The sequence below is a fragment of the Leucopleurus acutus genome, assembly GCF_964270905.1.
Source record: "Leucopleurus acutus genome assembly, chromosome: 14".
Lineage (NCBI taxonomy): Eukaryota > Metazoa > Chordata > Mammalia > Artiodactyla > Delphinidae > Leucopleurus > Leucopleurus acutus.
Window position 1 is genome coordinate 22362911 of NC_139156.1, and position 15949 is coordinate 22378859.

Sequence of the window (15949 nt, forward strand, 5' to 3'; positions counted from 1 at the left end):
TTACTTATCTGTAGACTGAAGTCTCCTTAATGTGAGGTTTCAACTGTTTCGGCAGTATAACCCCTCATGAGATATTGACTAAAAACTATCAAATTTAGCCAACTTTCTGCACTGTACCATTAGTACAGCATCTTGTATGGTATCTAATGTTGAGGCATATAATGCGTAAGAATCTATTCTTTCTCCGAACTACACATTCCTTTGCAATATCTATTACTCATTCTAACCCTTAATTATATAGCCTTTGAAGTATCTCCTAGATTATCCATGTATATCTTTTCAGCTAGATTATAAATTTATTGAGGGCAAGGAAGGACCATGTCTTCTACTGCTGCTATGCATTTCCCACAGCTCCAAAGTGTATTGATTTGATTCATCGATTAACTAAATAAATAAAAGCAGAAAATTAAAATGTTAATAATAGATACAGTGTGTTCGTATGACGATTTGGCTCTCTGTTGGGTACTTTCTATGAATAAACTGTAATCTTCAGAGCAACAGGAAAGGTAGTTATTGATAGCCCTCAAGACTAAGCAGAAGGTTCAGCTTCAAAAGTTGGGAGTGGGGCTTCGCTGGTGGTGCAGTGGTTGAGAATCTGCCTGCCAATGCAGAGGACACAGGTTCGAACCCTGGTCTGGGAAGATCCCACATGTCGCAGAGCACCTGGGCCCGTGAGCCACAACTGCTGAGCCTGCGCATCTGGAGCCTGTGCTCCGCAACAAGAGAGGCCACGACAGTGAGAGGCCCGCACACCGCAATGAAGAGTGGCCCCCGCTCGCCGCAACTAGAGAAAGCCCTCGCACAGAAACGAAGACCCAACACAGCCAAAAATAAATAAATAAAAATTTATTTAAAAAGTTGGGAGTGATCCAAATTATCATGAGCGGGATTACAATTTGACCTTCTTTTTTTCCATTTAGGTATAGAAAGGTGGTTTCCAATAACTGCACTGATGGGGTGAGAGAACAGTACACGGCCAAACCACAGAAGTGCCCAGGGAAGGCCCCGCGGGGGCTCCGGATCGTCACCGCTGATGGAAAGCTGACAGCGGAACAAGGGCACAATGTTACTCTCGTGGTGCAGCTGGAAGAGGTAGGACCGAGGCCCGTCTCCCCTCTACCTTCTAGAGGCAGTGATTTTTCCTAAGGAGTCATGGCTCCCTTTACATGTCTTTTTATCTTGGTTTACATATATATATATATATATATATATATATATTTAATTTTGTTTAAAATTTTTATTCTACTTTTAGTTCCTTGGTTTATGTTGTTGTTATCATTTCACTTTCTCTGACACATTTCTTCAATTATTTTAATTTCATTGTAAGTTGTTCTCTCTCTTACTGAATCTCTCACTTGCTGGGGATTCTCTTTGGACTTAACCTTGCCTTGTTGGCACTTCTAGCAAAATGTTTTCTTAGAATACATCAATGATATTCCTGTAATAACTTAACACACATACATACTGAACTAACCTAGAAGCTGCTAATGCTGTCTTCTTCTCTTAAAACCTGAAGTCTTGGCTTTTCTTTCTAAAGGCAACATGCTGGTCATACATACAGCATCAAGGCCAATCTAACATAATTGAGTATAATTTCTTTGACAATTAATAGGTTTATTTTTTAATAACACCTCAGGGATATTATAAGCATCAATTATTTGCCAAATTATGATTGTCTGAAATTTATGAGTATTTAGATGGTAGGATAAGATGACATTTATGTTATGTATTTTAGAATGTACACAGGTGTGTTTGTCATCTTGTAAATGAGGAAGATGATCTCTAAAGGATAAACACTTTCATAAAATTATCTCAATTATTAAATCAGATATGCTACCTTCAACCATATTTTCTGAATACCTAAAATATGGCCAACACTGTGCTAGGCCTTGTGAATACAATGGGATTTTAAAAGTTCATAATGACACCAGGATGAAGATATACAACACTGACTTACCCCATCCTCTTCTGATAGCCCAGTGGCTCTCAGCCTTTAATATGCATAGGAATTACCTGGTGGGCATGTTAAAACAGTTTCCTGGGCTCCATCGCCAAAGATTCTGATGCAGTAGGTTGAGGTAGGACCCAGGAGTATGCATTTCTAACAAGGTGGTAGGTTATGTATCATGCTTCAAGAAAAGAAAAAAAAAGAAGGAAACAAGGGCAACATCAAGAGGGATAGACCAGTCTGAGAGGTTCTAGAGTGTGACTTGAAGGGGGAAAGATGAAGCGGTTAGGATTACATTGTCAGGTTTACTCAAAATACTTAGTATTTTAATTCCTGTAGAAAAAACTGTGAACTAAATGAGTTTGCAACCCTGGCTCTGATGATGCTGTTGCTTTTAGTTCAAGGACCACTTAGAAAACCACTACTCTAACCTAATACTCTTTTCTACTATCCCCTTAATAAGTGCCTTTTAACCATACTCAGTTTTCTAAATACTAATGTTCCCCAAAGTTCTTCAGTTGGAACTAGAAAGAGATGGGCCAATTTAGACCAATTGGAGTTGCTTGCATTTCACAGAAATAAATCTATGGGGACTTCTGCCTGAGGCTATGACAGACTAGCTTGCTGCAAACCAGATATATATGTATTATTTAGAGCAAGAGTGAGAGAGAGAGTGGGAAAGAGAGAGGCAGACATACACACAGAAGGAGAAAGAGGATTTGAGAAGCTACAGTTCTTTTCTTGAGAGATGGAAAATTCATTGTCATGAGTCTAACATTTTATGCTGTATTTCCCCTCAAGAACCTTGCCAATTCATACATCATACTGCATAAGAGGTCAGATTTTCAGATTCCAGATTCTCACCTTTCAGAAGGTGAGGTGAAAAGTGTTGGCTAAACATCTGTTGGTGGACTTACAAGCCTGGGAAGATAGAGGTTGGACTTCAGGGTTACCAAGTCATCTGGGACTGATGATGTCAAAACACAGAGAGAAGGAAAGCATAGAGAAGTCATCGAATATTCTGTGTCTTTTGTTCCCTTGAGTTATTTGACAATATCTGAGGGATACAGACAAAATAGAAACTAGTCAGTTAAGAGGATGTGAAGTCAAACATAGGTTTTAGAAGTATTACATTTTGGGGGAGATAAAAAATTGGAGGTTAGGGACTATCAAGAGGAAAGCCCTGGTGAACGATCCCAGACTAGGTTCTGGAGACTTCTGGAAAGCTCTATGCTAGGAGTAAGGACAAAACAGAATTAGACCAGACTCTACACCCTGAAATCACAACTGACATTTGAAGGGCTAGAGTGATTTCCCCCCATTTTAAATGTCTGTCAGAAGCTATAACAAATCCTCTTTAGGAAAATAACATACATCAGAGGCCTTCCTTGTTTTTTGCATATAAAAGTTGGGGTGTTTAAATAATTACAGATATATCAAGAAACAGGACCAAGAACAGGAACAAAGCAACAGAGGAAAGAACAGTTGCCTGAGATATGATTAATATGTTTATGAATATGGGATAAGATATAAAATTTAACCCCACAGCAGTCATCAATAGGAGGCAGTAAGCATTTGGAAGTTATAGAAAATAAAGATATCATTACTGATGTTGATCAACATCAGCATGAAGAGATGCCAGTACACGTATAAAATGGAATACCAGCCAACGATAAGCTACTGCTACACACAGAAATGTGAACGAATCTCACAGCTGATATTGAGCTAAAGAAATCAGACTGAAAAAAATGCATATTATGTGAGCCTACTTAATTAATCTGCAAAAAATAGGCAAAACTGATTGATGGTGATAGAAATGAGAATAATTATCACCTTTGAAGAGGGAGTGGAAGGGAGCATTTTGGTGGTATTAGCAATTTTCAATTTCTTGGTGATTAATAAATACATTCACTTTGTAAAATTCAAGTTGTGTATTTAATGATATGCATATTTTTATGTGTACTATGTTCCACAAAAAGCTTACTTAAAAATCACTTTAGAAATTCAAATAAAACACTTAGTATTTAGGTAATTAAACAAGAAGGAAAAAGAAAACTGTTCGGGAGGGATTCATTTTCCAGGCCAATCCTATATCCTATGATGAAGGTGAAGGTACCTTTCCCAGAGACATAAGGAACCTCATTATGATACTCAGAAGAACATCATCTTTTGAAGCAGCAGATGTCAATGCTGGAGCAGGATTCAGAATTTAGATTTTTATTTCATTTTGAAGAATACAGTAGAGCAAGATCTGAAACAAGAAATCAGGCCTGGTCAACTCCAACCTCTGTACAGCCTCCAGGGACAGAGGCCAGGCTCTCATCTGTTCAATGTTGCTTTCTGTGTAACCAAGATGATCAGGCGTCTCAAACTTGGCTGGGTGATGTGGGAACAGATTGGGGAATCTGGTTCTAAGATGTGTAAATTCATGCCTTCTGGGCACAAAATGGGGGGAAAAAATAACGAGTGAGTTCATTCCACGCGAATGGGCAAAGCTACAGTAGCAGGGATGAGTCTGCTGCCTGCACCTGTCAGAATTGGCCCCTTGATGCTCTTGCCTCCTAGTACAAAGCACCAAGCCCTAAGGACTGTCCCCATGTCAAGAGGCCCTGGAGACCTCGCACTTGATTGTGAGATCCTGTGCTAATAAGTCACAAGCTCGCCTTACAGAAACAACCTCAGTTTCTCTATTAATCTCTGGATTATATACGTAGGCATGGCTGAGGTGTGTGATAAACAGTGCAGAATACAGGACAACAGAGTGTCTCAGAGAAGCTGAGGAGCACTGAAACTTGACACGATAATGGTTCAGATGTCCAACATTGACTGAGCACTAACTATGGTCCAGTCTATGAGTGGTTCATGGATTGTCTCATTTAGATCCCACTGCAGCCCTATGCGAGTAAGTATTGATATTATCATTATCATTTTATAGATGGCACAGCCGAAGCACAGAAAGGCAGAGTAACTCACCTAAGATCACACAGCTACTAAGTCATGGAGCCAGGAGTCAAATCCAGGATCTATGTTCTCCTGCCTTTCTACTGCTTCTCTGTGGCGGAAACAACCATTTTCTGGCAAAGAACTTCATGTATTTCCTAAGGCTCTCTAGAGACGCTTGGCAGGAGTAACAAAGATCAAGGGGTAGAAAGAACAGGCAAAATTACCTACGCCCAAGCCAGTCGGCGCTGTGGCTGCTGCTGTATTCTTAGACACTCGTCAACATGTAAATCAAGAGTTTCCTCCTGGATTTTCTGAAAATATTCATGGCTTGAGATCTGCTTGTTGAAAACCATTTCAGCAAAGAGAGAGGCCAAATCCTCCTCTTTGCAATTTATTGAATGGCTACAGTGTATCTAGTGCTGTTTTATCCACTCTAAAGAATGTTGGAAAACATAGGATATGAACGCAGTACTCAAGGACTTTAACATCCATGTATACCAAACTTCTCCTGAGTCTTAGGTTATGAATTAGGTTATAATATTGCTAAATTAAATTTAAAACCCAAACAAACAGAAACTCCTGACATGTGCCACTGGTAATACATGGGTTCTCTACATCCTCCTTAAAATTTCTATGAGTTCACTTCTCATTTGAATTTGTTGCTCCTGAATTTACTTTGAATAGAGTATCTGATTTACCCCCATACCTAGTGCCAGTTCTTTATAACTATAGGGATATTAATACCATGCTTCTGATTCCCCTAAAGCAGCAAGTCCTCCAGGTGCCAAAGGGACCAAGAAGTCCCTGCTACATTTTGATATGACACCGTAGTGTGATTAATGAGATGTGGGCAGAAGACTCTCCAAACCAGTACAATATTTTATCATTTGGGCACCAAAGATCATGCTCCTGTGTCTCATGGTTTATTCCTCGTTCAAGTTTCTCCTCTAGACTTATCTTCTGTCTGCGAGGCTAGGTTGGACTGGGGACTGATGCAACCCCCCCGCCTTTCTTTGTCCCCAGTTACTTACATACAAACCCCTCCATGTAGGCTCCATCTCCTATGCGTATCAACTAAAGCATTAGAGACCTGAGGACTGAACCATTCCACCAACTAGTTAGATATGTGTGTTTATTTGTTCTTCAACAAATATTTTACTGAGTTCCAATTTTATGTCATGTACTTTTCATTTATGAGTGGACATATTTCAGCTTGTGGAACTACATGTTTTTGGGTTAACTAGGACCTCTGCTGTATCAAGTTTTAAGTAAAAATCTAAACACACAAAATGGAAAATACTAAATATTTTGTATTCATTCAAAACAAAAAGAAAATTAATTTACTTAATTAAATTATAATAATGATCTACATTAGATTATCATAGATGTCTATATTACTGATCTATAATAGCAGTCATCCTTTTTTGGCATCTCCCAATAAATGATCAACATTATTAAGATAGGAATCATATCCTGCCTGGTTGCAGCTCTAGCATCTCTGCTTACCATGCCTACAATAGTGATAGGAACTCAATAAATGTGTGTGGATTTGGATAGGCTTCCCCAAGGAGTGTAGAGATAAAGTCTAAACTTAAAAGGAAAAAGGCTCTTAAAATTTGAATAACATCCCAAACATGTTAAAGTCTTCATCTGAAATCCAAATCCCTTCCTTTAGTCTGTTCTAGTGCATGTCCTAATTCTGACATAAGAATATCAATGAAAACCTTGCTAAAACCAGAGCAAAGAAGAGAACTTCTTATTGACTGAAGATAATCAAAGGCTAAGTACACTGATGCCAACTTGTAACTCCATGTACGATAGGATGTGCGTGAGCCAAAATTTTGCAGATTTGACAAATGCAGGAAATGGAATCCCTTTTTGTAAATAGCATGTGAGCCCACCCCCACATCTAGGTGACACAATGACATCATAACACAAGTCCTTCAAAATCCTACAGCTTGGTTACTCAGAGAACCGCATAATTCTGTTGAAGTTGATGAAAAGCTCCTGTGTCGTGAACCCCATCCCTGCTGCTTTGAGGATTCTCTCCAAATTTACCATAATAAAAGAATCTTCATTAGAAGCAACAAGGGAAAGGAGCCAGTCTTGCTTCCATCCCAGACTCACTCATTATGGCAGATCCAAGAACACACACACATGCACACACACACTCACACTCACACTATGCATTTATACATCACTGTTTTCTTAAGGACAAAGAACATTGATCCAGGAACCAACCAAGAAGGGAGAGGAGGAATCCATGAAGTTGTGTTTAAGAAGCCGAACATTTTACATTTACGACACCTGAATTTTAGGAAACCAATCGACGGTGTTTTGCAGTGAGACCCCAGAAATGAGAGGTAGCATCTCTGTCTGAAGATTTGCTTAAGATGGATGTCCTCTGGACCACTAATGAGCACCTAGTGAGTCTGACTTTCAATGTGATAACTCGGCTTTCTAGAGAAATCCAACGCAAGAACCTGAAGGCACAGGATGGATGGCAAAGGGCCTAATCAGTCTTAAGAACTCAACAAAACTGATTTGGAAGGTATTCATTTGAGAGGATTGCTAGGCAGAAGTAGTGTCTACATGTTATGGGAAATAATTAAATCTGTTTTAAATAGCTGTAAGAATAAAGAGATGCAATTCGCTGCATAATTTAAGACTTTTAAATTAAATCTGAAGCAAGGGACTAAAATTAAAAACTTTGATCCGTATGTCATTGTTTTAATACTTCAATTTACATACAAAGACTGGAACTTAATAAGGAAAATTTATGATTATAACTTCTTCTGTGAGATTTAACTCTGAAACGTGAAGGCTGTGTCCTCATTAAATGGATTTCAATGAGCTGTAATTTCACATACATTGAAAGACTTATGGCCACATAAAAGTAACCACAATGTAATAGCACTTCATAAATACTGCAGGATGCTGCCAGCCATCGGATGATAGAGAAGTTGACTTTTGATAACTTTTTTGTGTCTGCGAGATACTTATCTGTTGAATTGATAAAGGAATCTGATCTACTTTTTCATCTGCAGAAAGAGTTGGCATAAAGAGTTAGCAGGAAGTGTTAAGTCCAGGCAGGTGTCACTTTCCAGCCCAGATCCAACTCAGAAGGTTCAGCTGTTTTCTTCTTCCACACAAAGGAATGGGAGCTGATTTCAGTGAGCCATGGAGATTTAAGAGCTTTTCTCATGCATATATAATTCCTTACTCTGTTCAGCTTTATTCTCTTTGACTCTAGCAAGGTAATTGAGCCCTTCATTTCTTCCCCCTTGTTGCTCCAGATTAAAAAGGAAAGAAGGAAATGAGGCAGGCAATGTAGGTTGTCTTTAAGAGGGCTGATGCCTGCAGTTCAGGTTGTATTCAGGTTAGCAGCTCTCTCTAAGGCTCTACTGTTCTCTCTCCTCAATACTGGTCCACATGTGTTGGTGTATTTCTATTCTTTAGGGTTTCAGAGAATAGATGTTTGCAAAGAACTTCAGTCTGCCTTGACAAGCAAAGAGAGATACTTGGCTCGTTACTGAGAAATCCAGTACAGTGAATATCCCAAGGGCAGGAGTCATGAAATGGTCTTCAGTTTGGATTTTCAGTCTTTCAACCTGTCTGCTTCAGGCCCTCCAACACTGATGTCCACCACTCCTTGAATCAGGGCTTCACCAAACCACACAGTTCTTGCCCAAGTGTGTAACTTCCTCAGGTTTCTGGCTTTGCACTTTGCCATTCATTATTCCATGGCTCTCTGTCTTACCAGCTCATTCCACTGTGTAACCCACCTTTCACGTGCAATGGGAAGTCTCCATCACGTGACAACAGCACTTGGATAAGTTCTGCATCTTCGCCAAAGAGCGGAGATTATTTCAGCAGCCTGGAGGAATGTTGGAATATGTGTGGATGTCCAATAATGCCAATTACAAGAATAATAGAATTATGAAAACGACAGTTTACCTGGCCTAGAAATGACAACTAGGATCATCATCATCTGCCCATCTTTATAGCTAAAGAAATTGAGGTCCAATTGTAAAATGCATTTCAAGGGGCATTCAACCAGGTCTTCTAACTCTCAGGTCACCACCTGCCTTCTTTAGGGCACCTCTTCCACATATAGAGATGTGGATTTCTATAGATCTCTGTAAAGTCACTTACATCTCATAACAACTTAATAACTTGGAAAAGTGATGAAGTGACATCCAGGGCAAGAAATCAAATGTCCATTTCATAGACAGGATCTCATGACTCAATTAAGTCCACCAAGTGATGTTGGGTATAAAAATTCTGAAAGCTATTTAAAATGTTGACAGCAGAGCATAAAACAGTGTAATAATTTCAGTATTGCCGTTGTTATTGTGTGTGTGTGTGCACGCGTGTGCACGCGCACACACATTATCATTGGTTAATATGGTATTCACCAGTGTAGCAATGTGATCTCTGGTTGGTACGATTATGAGCAATTTGAATTTTCTTCTTCCAAATTTTATGCATGTTCTACAGTTTTCTCGAAGAATTCATCATGGCTTTTCTCTCTTTGTTTTTCTTTCTTCTAATAAGGTCAACATATTTCTATTACATATTTTAGTAATAGGAGAAACTCATTGTAGGTTTATTCCTAAAGGAATCTTCCTACTACTCTTTCTTTCAAAATGTAACTTGTTCTTATGACATACCTGAACGTTTACTTTTAGAGTGATTTTTTTTTTAAGTCATTCAAAAACATTTATACAATTTACGTCATTGGGCAGCCCCATAGCTTTCCTGCCAAAGGCTGCTGGGGTGATTCCTGAAGACACCATATAGCGGTAACAGTATAGCAACGCCCTTTACCACCTAAAAAGGGTTTTGAAAGCACAATGGATCAAGGTTCTGACCTCTCGGTACCACAACGTCCAGATGGAGTAAGGAGGCCTTTGCTTATGGTCATTTGTCTACTTACACAAGTGTTCCTCCTGACTCATGGTGTTCTGTTCCATGCTAAGCCAGACAAGTACAGAAGACATAAAAATGAAATTTGGAAATTTGCTGTTCATTTAAACACATGGTGCTACAGCTTATTTGTAAGTGAAGGATTAAACCATTTTGTGATGTTCTAATAGGAAATTCTTGGTCTGAGCATTAGATCCAGAAGTATTTGGATATTTAGTTAGGCAAGTTCCAAGGATCATAATCCTCAAAGAAGGGTCAAGCCATCTGTATTTCATCAGAGCGAAGGCGAAATATGCATCCAATCAAATTATTTTGTGGGTCCATAGCCTGGTTTTCCTGGCATCACTGGCCTTGTCAGACCTGAGTTTTCTGGTGAAATCATAAAACCCCATTGACTACCCTCCCTACCGTTGTGAATGTTCTCCCTTCAGGTCAAAGCATCCAAGTTTACTGTTGCCTTTGCTCCCAGAGAAGCCTGAGGTCTGCATATCTGGAGAGATGCCTGTGCTATTGAAAAGCATCTCTGAATAGGCAAGGGAAGGAGGTTGAGTCTATATTTTGCAATTGTGCCGATATCTAGATATCTTGGGATTATGTCCAGGGTACAGTTTTGAAACTGAATAGAAGCACATAGGGAATGCTTCAAACCAGACAGCCAGGAAACACTCCCAGCTGATCTGGTGCAGCAGCCCCAGCATTCAGCAATAGTAGTACCTCTTGGAAGGGATGCTAGGAGAGCTAGGAGCAGAAGATGGGGCATGTGCAACTGCCTTTTATCATAGACTGGTGTTGTCCTGTGCTGGAAGGACTCGGTTGACCACTATAAAATGGCAGTTCCAACATAGTGTCAGCAGTGGATTCCTGTTTACAGCCATCTCACTCTTTGTCAAACACTCATATCATCAGAGGTCTTCATAAATGCACTTTGTAGCTTCCATGGTGTTTTCTAGAGTGTGGAGTATTACACCGGGCTCCTCTCACATCACTATTTAATGAAGAATTTGATCTGTGCTGGCGTTCCTCTAACGGGTTTTAGTTACTGAGGCTTACAAACGCTCTCTGGTTTTACATATCAGTCAATCCATTCTTCAGCATCCATCTGGGAATGAGCACATGGAATACTTTGAGTGTCCTCTGAACAAGAGGTAGTAGTGATGAACGTGGAGTTAAGAAGAGCTTGGTTCAAACTAATCTTGTGACTCTAGGCAAATTTTAACAGTCTTTTAGGTCTGAGTCTTTTAGGGATGAAGATTCAATGAGGGAGAGACCTTCAAGATGGTGGAGGAGTAAGACGTGGAGATCACCTTCCTCCCCACAAATACATCAGAAATACATCTACATGTGGAACAACTCCTACAGAACACCTACTGAATCCTGGCAGAAGACCTCAGACTTCCCAAAAGGCAAGAAACTCCCCATATACCTGGCCATGTGACTGACAGGATCTTGGTGCTCAGGCCAGGTGTCAGGTCTGTGCCTCTGAGGTGGGAGAGCCGAGTTCAGGACATTAGTCCACCAGAGACTTCCCGGCTCCACGTAATATCAAATAGTGAAAGTTCTCCCAAAGATCTCTATCTCAACACTAAGACCCAGCTCCACTCAATGACCAGCAAGCTACAGTGCTGGACACCCTATGCCAAACAACTAGCAAGACAGGAACACAACCCCATCCATTAGCAGAGAGGCTGTCTAAAATCGTACTAAGTTCACAGACACCCCAAAACACACCACCAGATGTGGTCCTGCCCACCAGAAAGACAAGATCCAGCCTCATCCACCAGAACACAGGCACCAGTCCCCTCCACCAGGAAGCCTACACAACCCACTGAACCAACCTTAGCCACTGGGGACAGACACCAAAAACAACAGGAACTACAAAAATGCAGGCTGTGAAAAGGAGACCCCGAAAACAGTAAGTTAAGCAAAATGAGAAGACAGAGAAACACACAGCAGATGAAGGAGCAAGGTAAAAACCCACCAGACCAAAAAAATGAAGAGGAAATAGGCAGTCTACCTGAAAAAGAAGTCAGAGTAATGATAGTAAAGATGATCCAAAGTCTTGGAAATGGAATGGAGAAAATACAAGAAACGTTTAAAAAGGACCTAGAAGAACTAAAGAGCAAACAAACAGTGATGAACAACACAATAAATGAAATTAAAAATTGGCTAGAAGGAATCAATAGCAGAATAACTGAGGCAGAAGAATGGATAAGTGACCTGGAAGATAAAATCATGCAAATAACTACCACACAGCAGAATAAAGAGAAAACAATGAAAAGAATTGAGGACAGTCTCAGAGACCTCTGGGACAACATTAAACGCACCAACATTCGAATTATAGGGGTCCCAGAAGAAGAAGAGAAAAAGAAAGGGAATGAGAAAATAGTTGAAGACATTATAGTTGAAAACTTCCCTAATATGGGACAGGGAATAGTCAATCAAGTTCAGGAAGCACAGAGAGTCTCATACAGGATAAATCCAAGGAGAAACACGCCAAGACACATATTGATCAAACTATCAAAAATTAAATACAAAGAAAAAATATTAAAAGCAGCAAAGGAAAAACAACAAATAACATACAAGAGAATCCCCATAAAGTTAACAGCTGATCTTTCAGCAGACACTCTGCAAGCCAGAATGGAGTGGCAGGATATATTGAAAGTGATGAAAGGGAAAAACCTACAAACAAGATTACTCTACCCAGCAAGGATCTCGTTCAGATTCGATGGAGTAACTAAAACCTTTACAGACAAGCAAAAGCTAAGAGAATTCAGCACCACCAAACCAGGTTTACACAAAATGCTAAAAGAACTTCCTAGGCAGGAAACACAAGAGAAGAAGACCTACAATAAGAAACCCAAAACAGGGCTTCCCTGGTGGTGCAGTGGTTGAGAGTCCGCCTGCTGATGCAGGGGACACGGGTTCGTGCCCCAGTCTGGGAAGATCCCAAATGCCATGGAGCGGCTGGGCCCGTGAGCCATGGCTGCTGAGCCTGCGTGTCTGGGGTCTGTGCTATGCAATGGGAGAGGCCACAACAGTGAGAGGCCCGTGTACCGCAAAAAAAAAAAAAAAAAAGAGCACACCCAAAACAATTAAGAAAATGGTAATAGGAACATACATATCAATAACTACCTTAAATGTAAATGGATTAAATGCTGCAACCAAAAGACATAGACTGGCTGAATGGATACAAAAACAAAGCCCATATATATGCTATCTACAGCAGACCCACTTCAGGCCTAGGGACACATACAGCCTGAAAGTGAGGGGATGGAAAAGATATTCTATGCAAATGGAAGTCAGAAAAAGCTGCAGTAGCAATTCTCATATGAGACAAAATAGACTTTAAAATAAAGACTATTACAAGAGACAAAGAAGGACACTACATAATGATCAAGGGAACAATCCAAGAAGAAGATTTAACAATTGTAAATATTTATGCATCCAACATAGGAGCACCTCAATACATACAGCAACTGCTAGAGGCCATAAAAGGGGAAATCGACAGTAACACAATCATAGTAGGGGACTTTAACAACCCACTTTCACCAATGGACAAATCGTCCGAAATGAAAATAAATAAGGAAACACAAGCTTTAAATCATACATTAAACAAGACGGACTTAATTGATATTTATAGGACATTCCATCCAAAAACAACAGAATACACTTTCTTCACAAGTGCTCAGGGAACATTCTCCAAGGTAGATCATATCTCGGGTCATAACTCAAGCCTTGGTAAATTTAAGAAAATTGAAATTGCATCAAGTATCTTATCCGACCACAACACTATGAGACTAGATATCACTTACAGGAAAAAATCTATAAAAAATACAAACACATGGAGGCTAAACAATACACTACTAAATGACCAAGAGATCACTGAAGAAATCAAAGAGGAAATAAAAAATACCGAGAAACAAATGACAATGAAAACACAACGACCAAAAACCTATGGGATGCAGCAAAAGCAGTTCTATGAGGGAAGTTTGTAGCAGTACAATTCTACCTCAAGAAACAAGAAACATCTCTAAAAAACAACCTAACCTTACACCTAAAGCAATTAGAGAAAGAAGAACAAAAAAACCCCAAAGTTAGCAGAAGGAAAGAAATCATAAAGATCAGATCAGAAATAAATGAAAAAGAAATGAAAGAAACGATAGCAAAGATCAATAAAACTAAAAGCGGGTTCTTTGAGAAGATAAACAAGATAGATAAACCATTAGCCAGACTCATCAAGAAAAAAAGGGTGAAGACTCAATAGAATTAGAAATGAAAAAGGAGAAGTAACAACTGACACTGCAGAAATACAAAGGATCATGAGAGATTACTACAGGCAACTATATGCCAATAAAATGGACAACCTGGAAGAAATGGACAAATCCTAGGTAAAGCACAACCTTCCGAGACTGAACCAGGAAGAAATAGAAAATATAAACAGACCAATCACAAGCACTGAAATTGAGACTGTGATTAAAAATCTTCCAACAGACAAAAGCCCAGGACCAGATGGCTTAACAAGTGAATTCTATCGAACTTTTAGAGAAGAGCTAACACCTATCCTTCTCAAACTCTTCCAAAATATAGCAGAGGGAGGAACACTCCCAAACTCATTCTACGAGGCCACCATCACCCTGATACCAAAACCAGACAAAGATTTCACAAAGAAAGAAAACTACAGACCAATATCAGTGATGAACATAGATGCAAAAATCCTCAACAGAACACTAGCAAACAGAACCTAACAGTGCATTAAAAGGATCATACACCATGATCAAGTGGGATTTATGCCAGGAATGCAAGGATTCTTCAGTATATGCAAATCAATCAATGTGATACACCATATCAACAAACTGAAGTAGAAAAAACATATGATCATCTCAATAGATGCAGAAAAAGCTTTTGACAAAATTCAACACCCATTTATGATAAAAACCCTCTAGAAAGTAGGCATACAGGGAACTTACCTGAACATAATAAAGGCCATATATGACAAACCCACAGCCAATATCGTTCTCAATCGTGAAAAACTGAAACCATTTCCTCTAAGATCAGGAACAAGACAAGGTTGTCCACAGTCACCACTATTATTGGAAGTTTTAGCCACAGCAGTCAGAGAAGAAAAAGAAATAAAAGGAATCCAAATCAGAAAAGAAGTAGTAAAGCTGTCACTGTTTGAAGATGACATGATACTATACATAGAGAATCCTAAAGATGTTACCGGAAAACTACTAGAGCTAATCAATGAATTTGGTAAAGTAGCAGGATACAAAATTAATGCACAGAAATCTCTTGCATCCTTATACATTAATGATGAAAAATCTGAAAGAGAAATTAAGGAAACACCCCCATTTACCATTGCAACAAAAAGAATAAAATAACTAGGAATAAGCCTACCTAGGAGACAAAAGACCTGTATGCAGAAAACTATAAGACACTGATGAAAGAAATTAAAGATGATACAAACAGATAGAGGTACAATGTTCTTGGATTAGAAGAATCAACATTGTGAAAATGACTCTAATACCCAAAGCAATCTACAGATTCAGTGCAGTCCCTATCAAACTATCAATGGCATTTTTCACAGAACTAGAACAAAAAATTTTTACAATTTGTATGGAAACACAAAAGACCCTGAGTAGCCAAAGCAATCTTGAGAAAGAAAAACAGAGCTGGAGGAATCAGGCTCCCTGACTTTGGACTGTACTACAAAGCTACAGTAATCAAGACAGTACGGTACTGGCACAAAAACAGAAATATAGATCAATGGAACAGGATACAAAGCTCAGAGATAAATCCACACACATATGGTCATCTTATCTTTGATAAATGAGGCAAGAATATACAGTGGAGAAAAGACAGCCTCTTCAATAAGTGGCGCTGGGAAAACTAGACAGCTACATGTAAAACAATGAAATTAGAACATTCCCTAACACCATACACAAAAATAAACTCAAAATGGATTAAAGACCTAAATGTAAGGCCAGGCGCTATAAAACTCTTAGGGGAAAACACAGGCAGGACAGTCTATGACATAAATCACAGCAAGATCCTTTTTGACCCACCTCCTAGAGAAATGGAAATTAAAAAAAAATAAACAAATGAGACCTAATGTAACTTAAAAGCTTT

At 39.3% G+C, this 15949-nt stretch overlaps 1 protein-coding gene across 3 annotated transcripts in view; it reads left to right on the forward strand.

Moving 5' to 3' along the window:
- The window catches only part of SORCS1 (sortilin related VPS10 domain containing receptor 1), a gene marked incomplete at its 5' end in the record, with an annotated part of 555414 nt that overhangs the window by 475875 nt on the left and 63590 nt on the right, over positions 1–15949 (forward strand). For all 3 annotated transcript variants that reach the window (XM_082855012.1, XM_082855013.1, XM_082855011.1), the window contains one exon: positions 921–1092. In XM_082855012.1, the coding sequence (XP_082711138.1) occupies positions 921–1092 (172 nt within the window). The remainder of the gene's footprint in view (positions 1–920; positions 1093–15949) is intronic.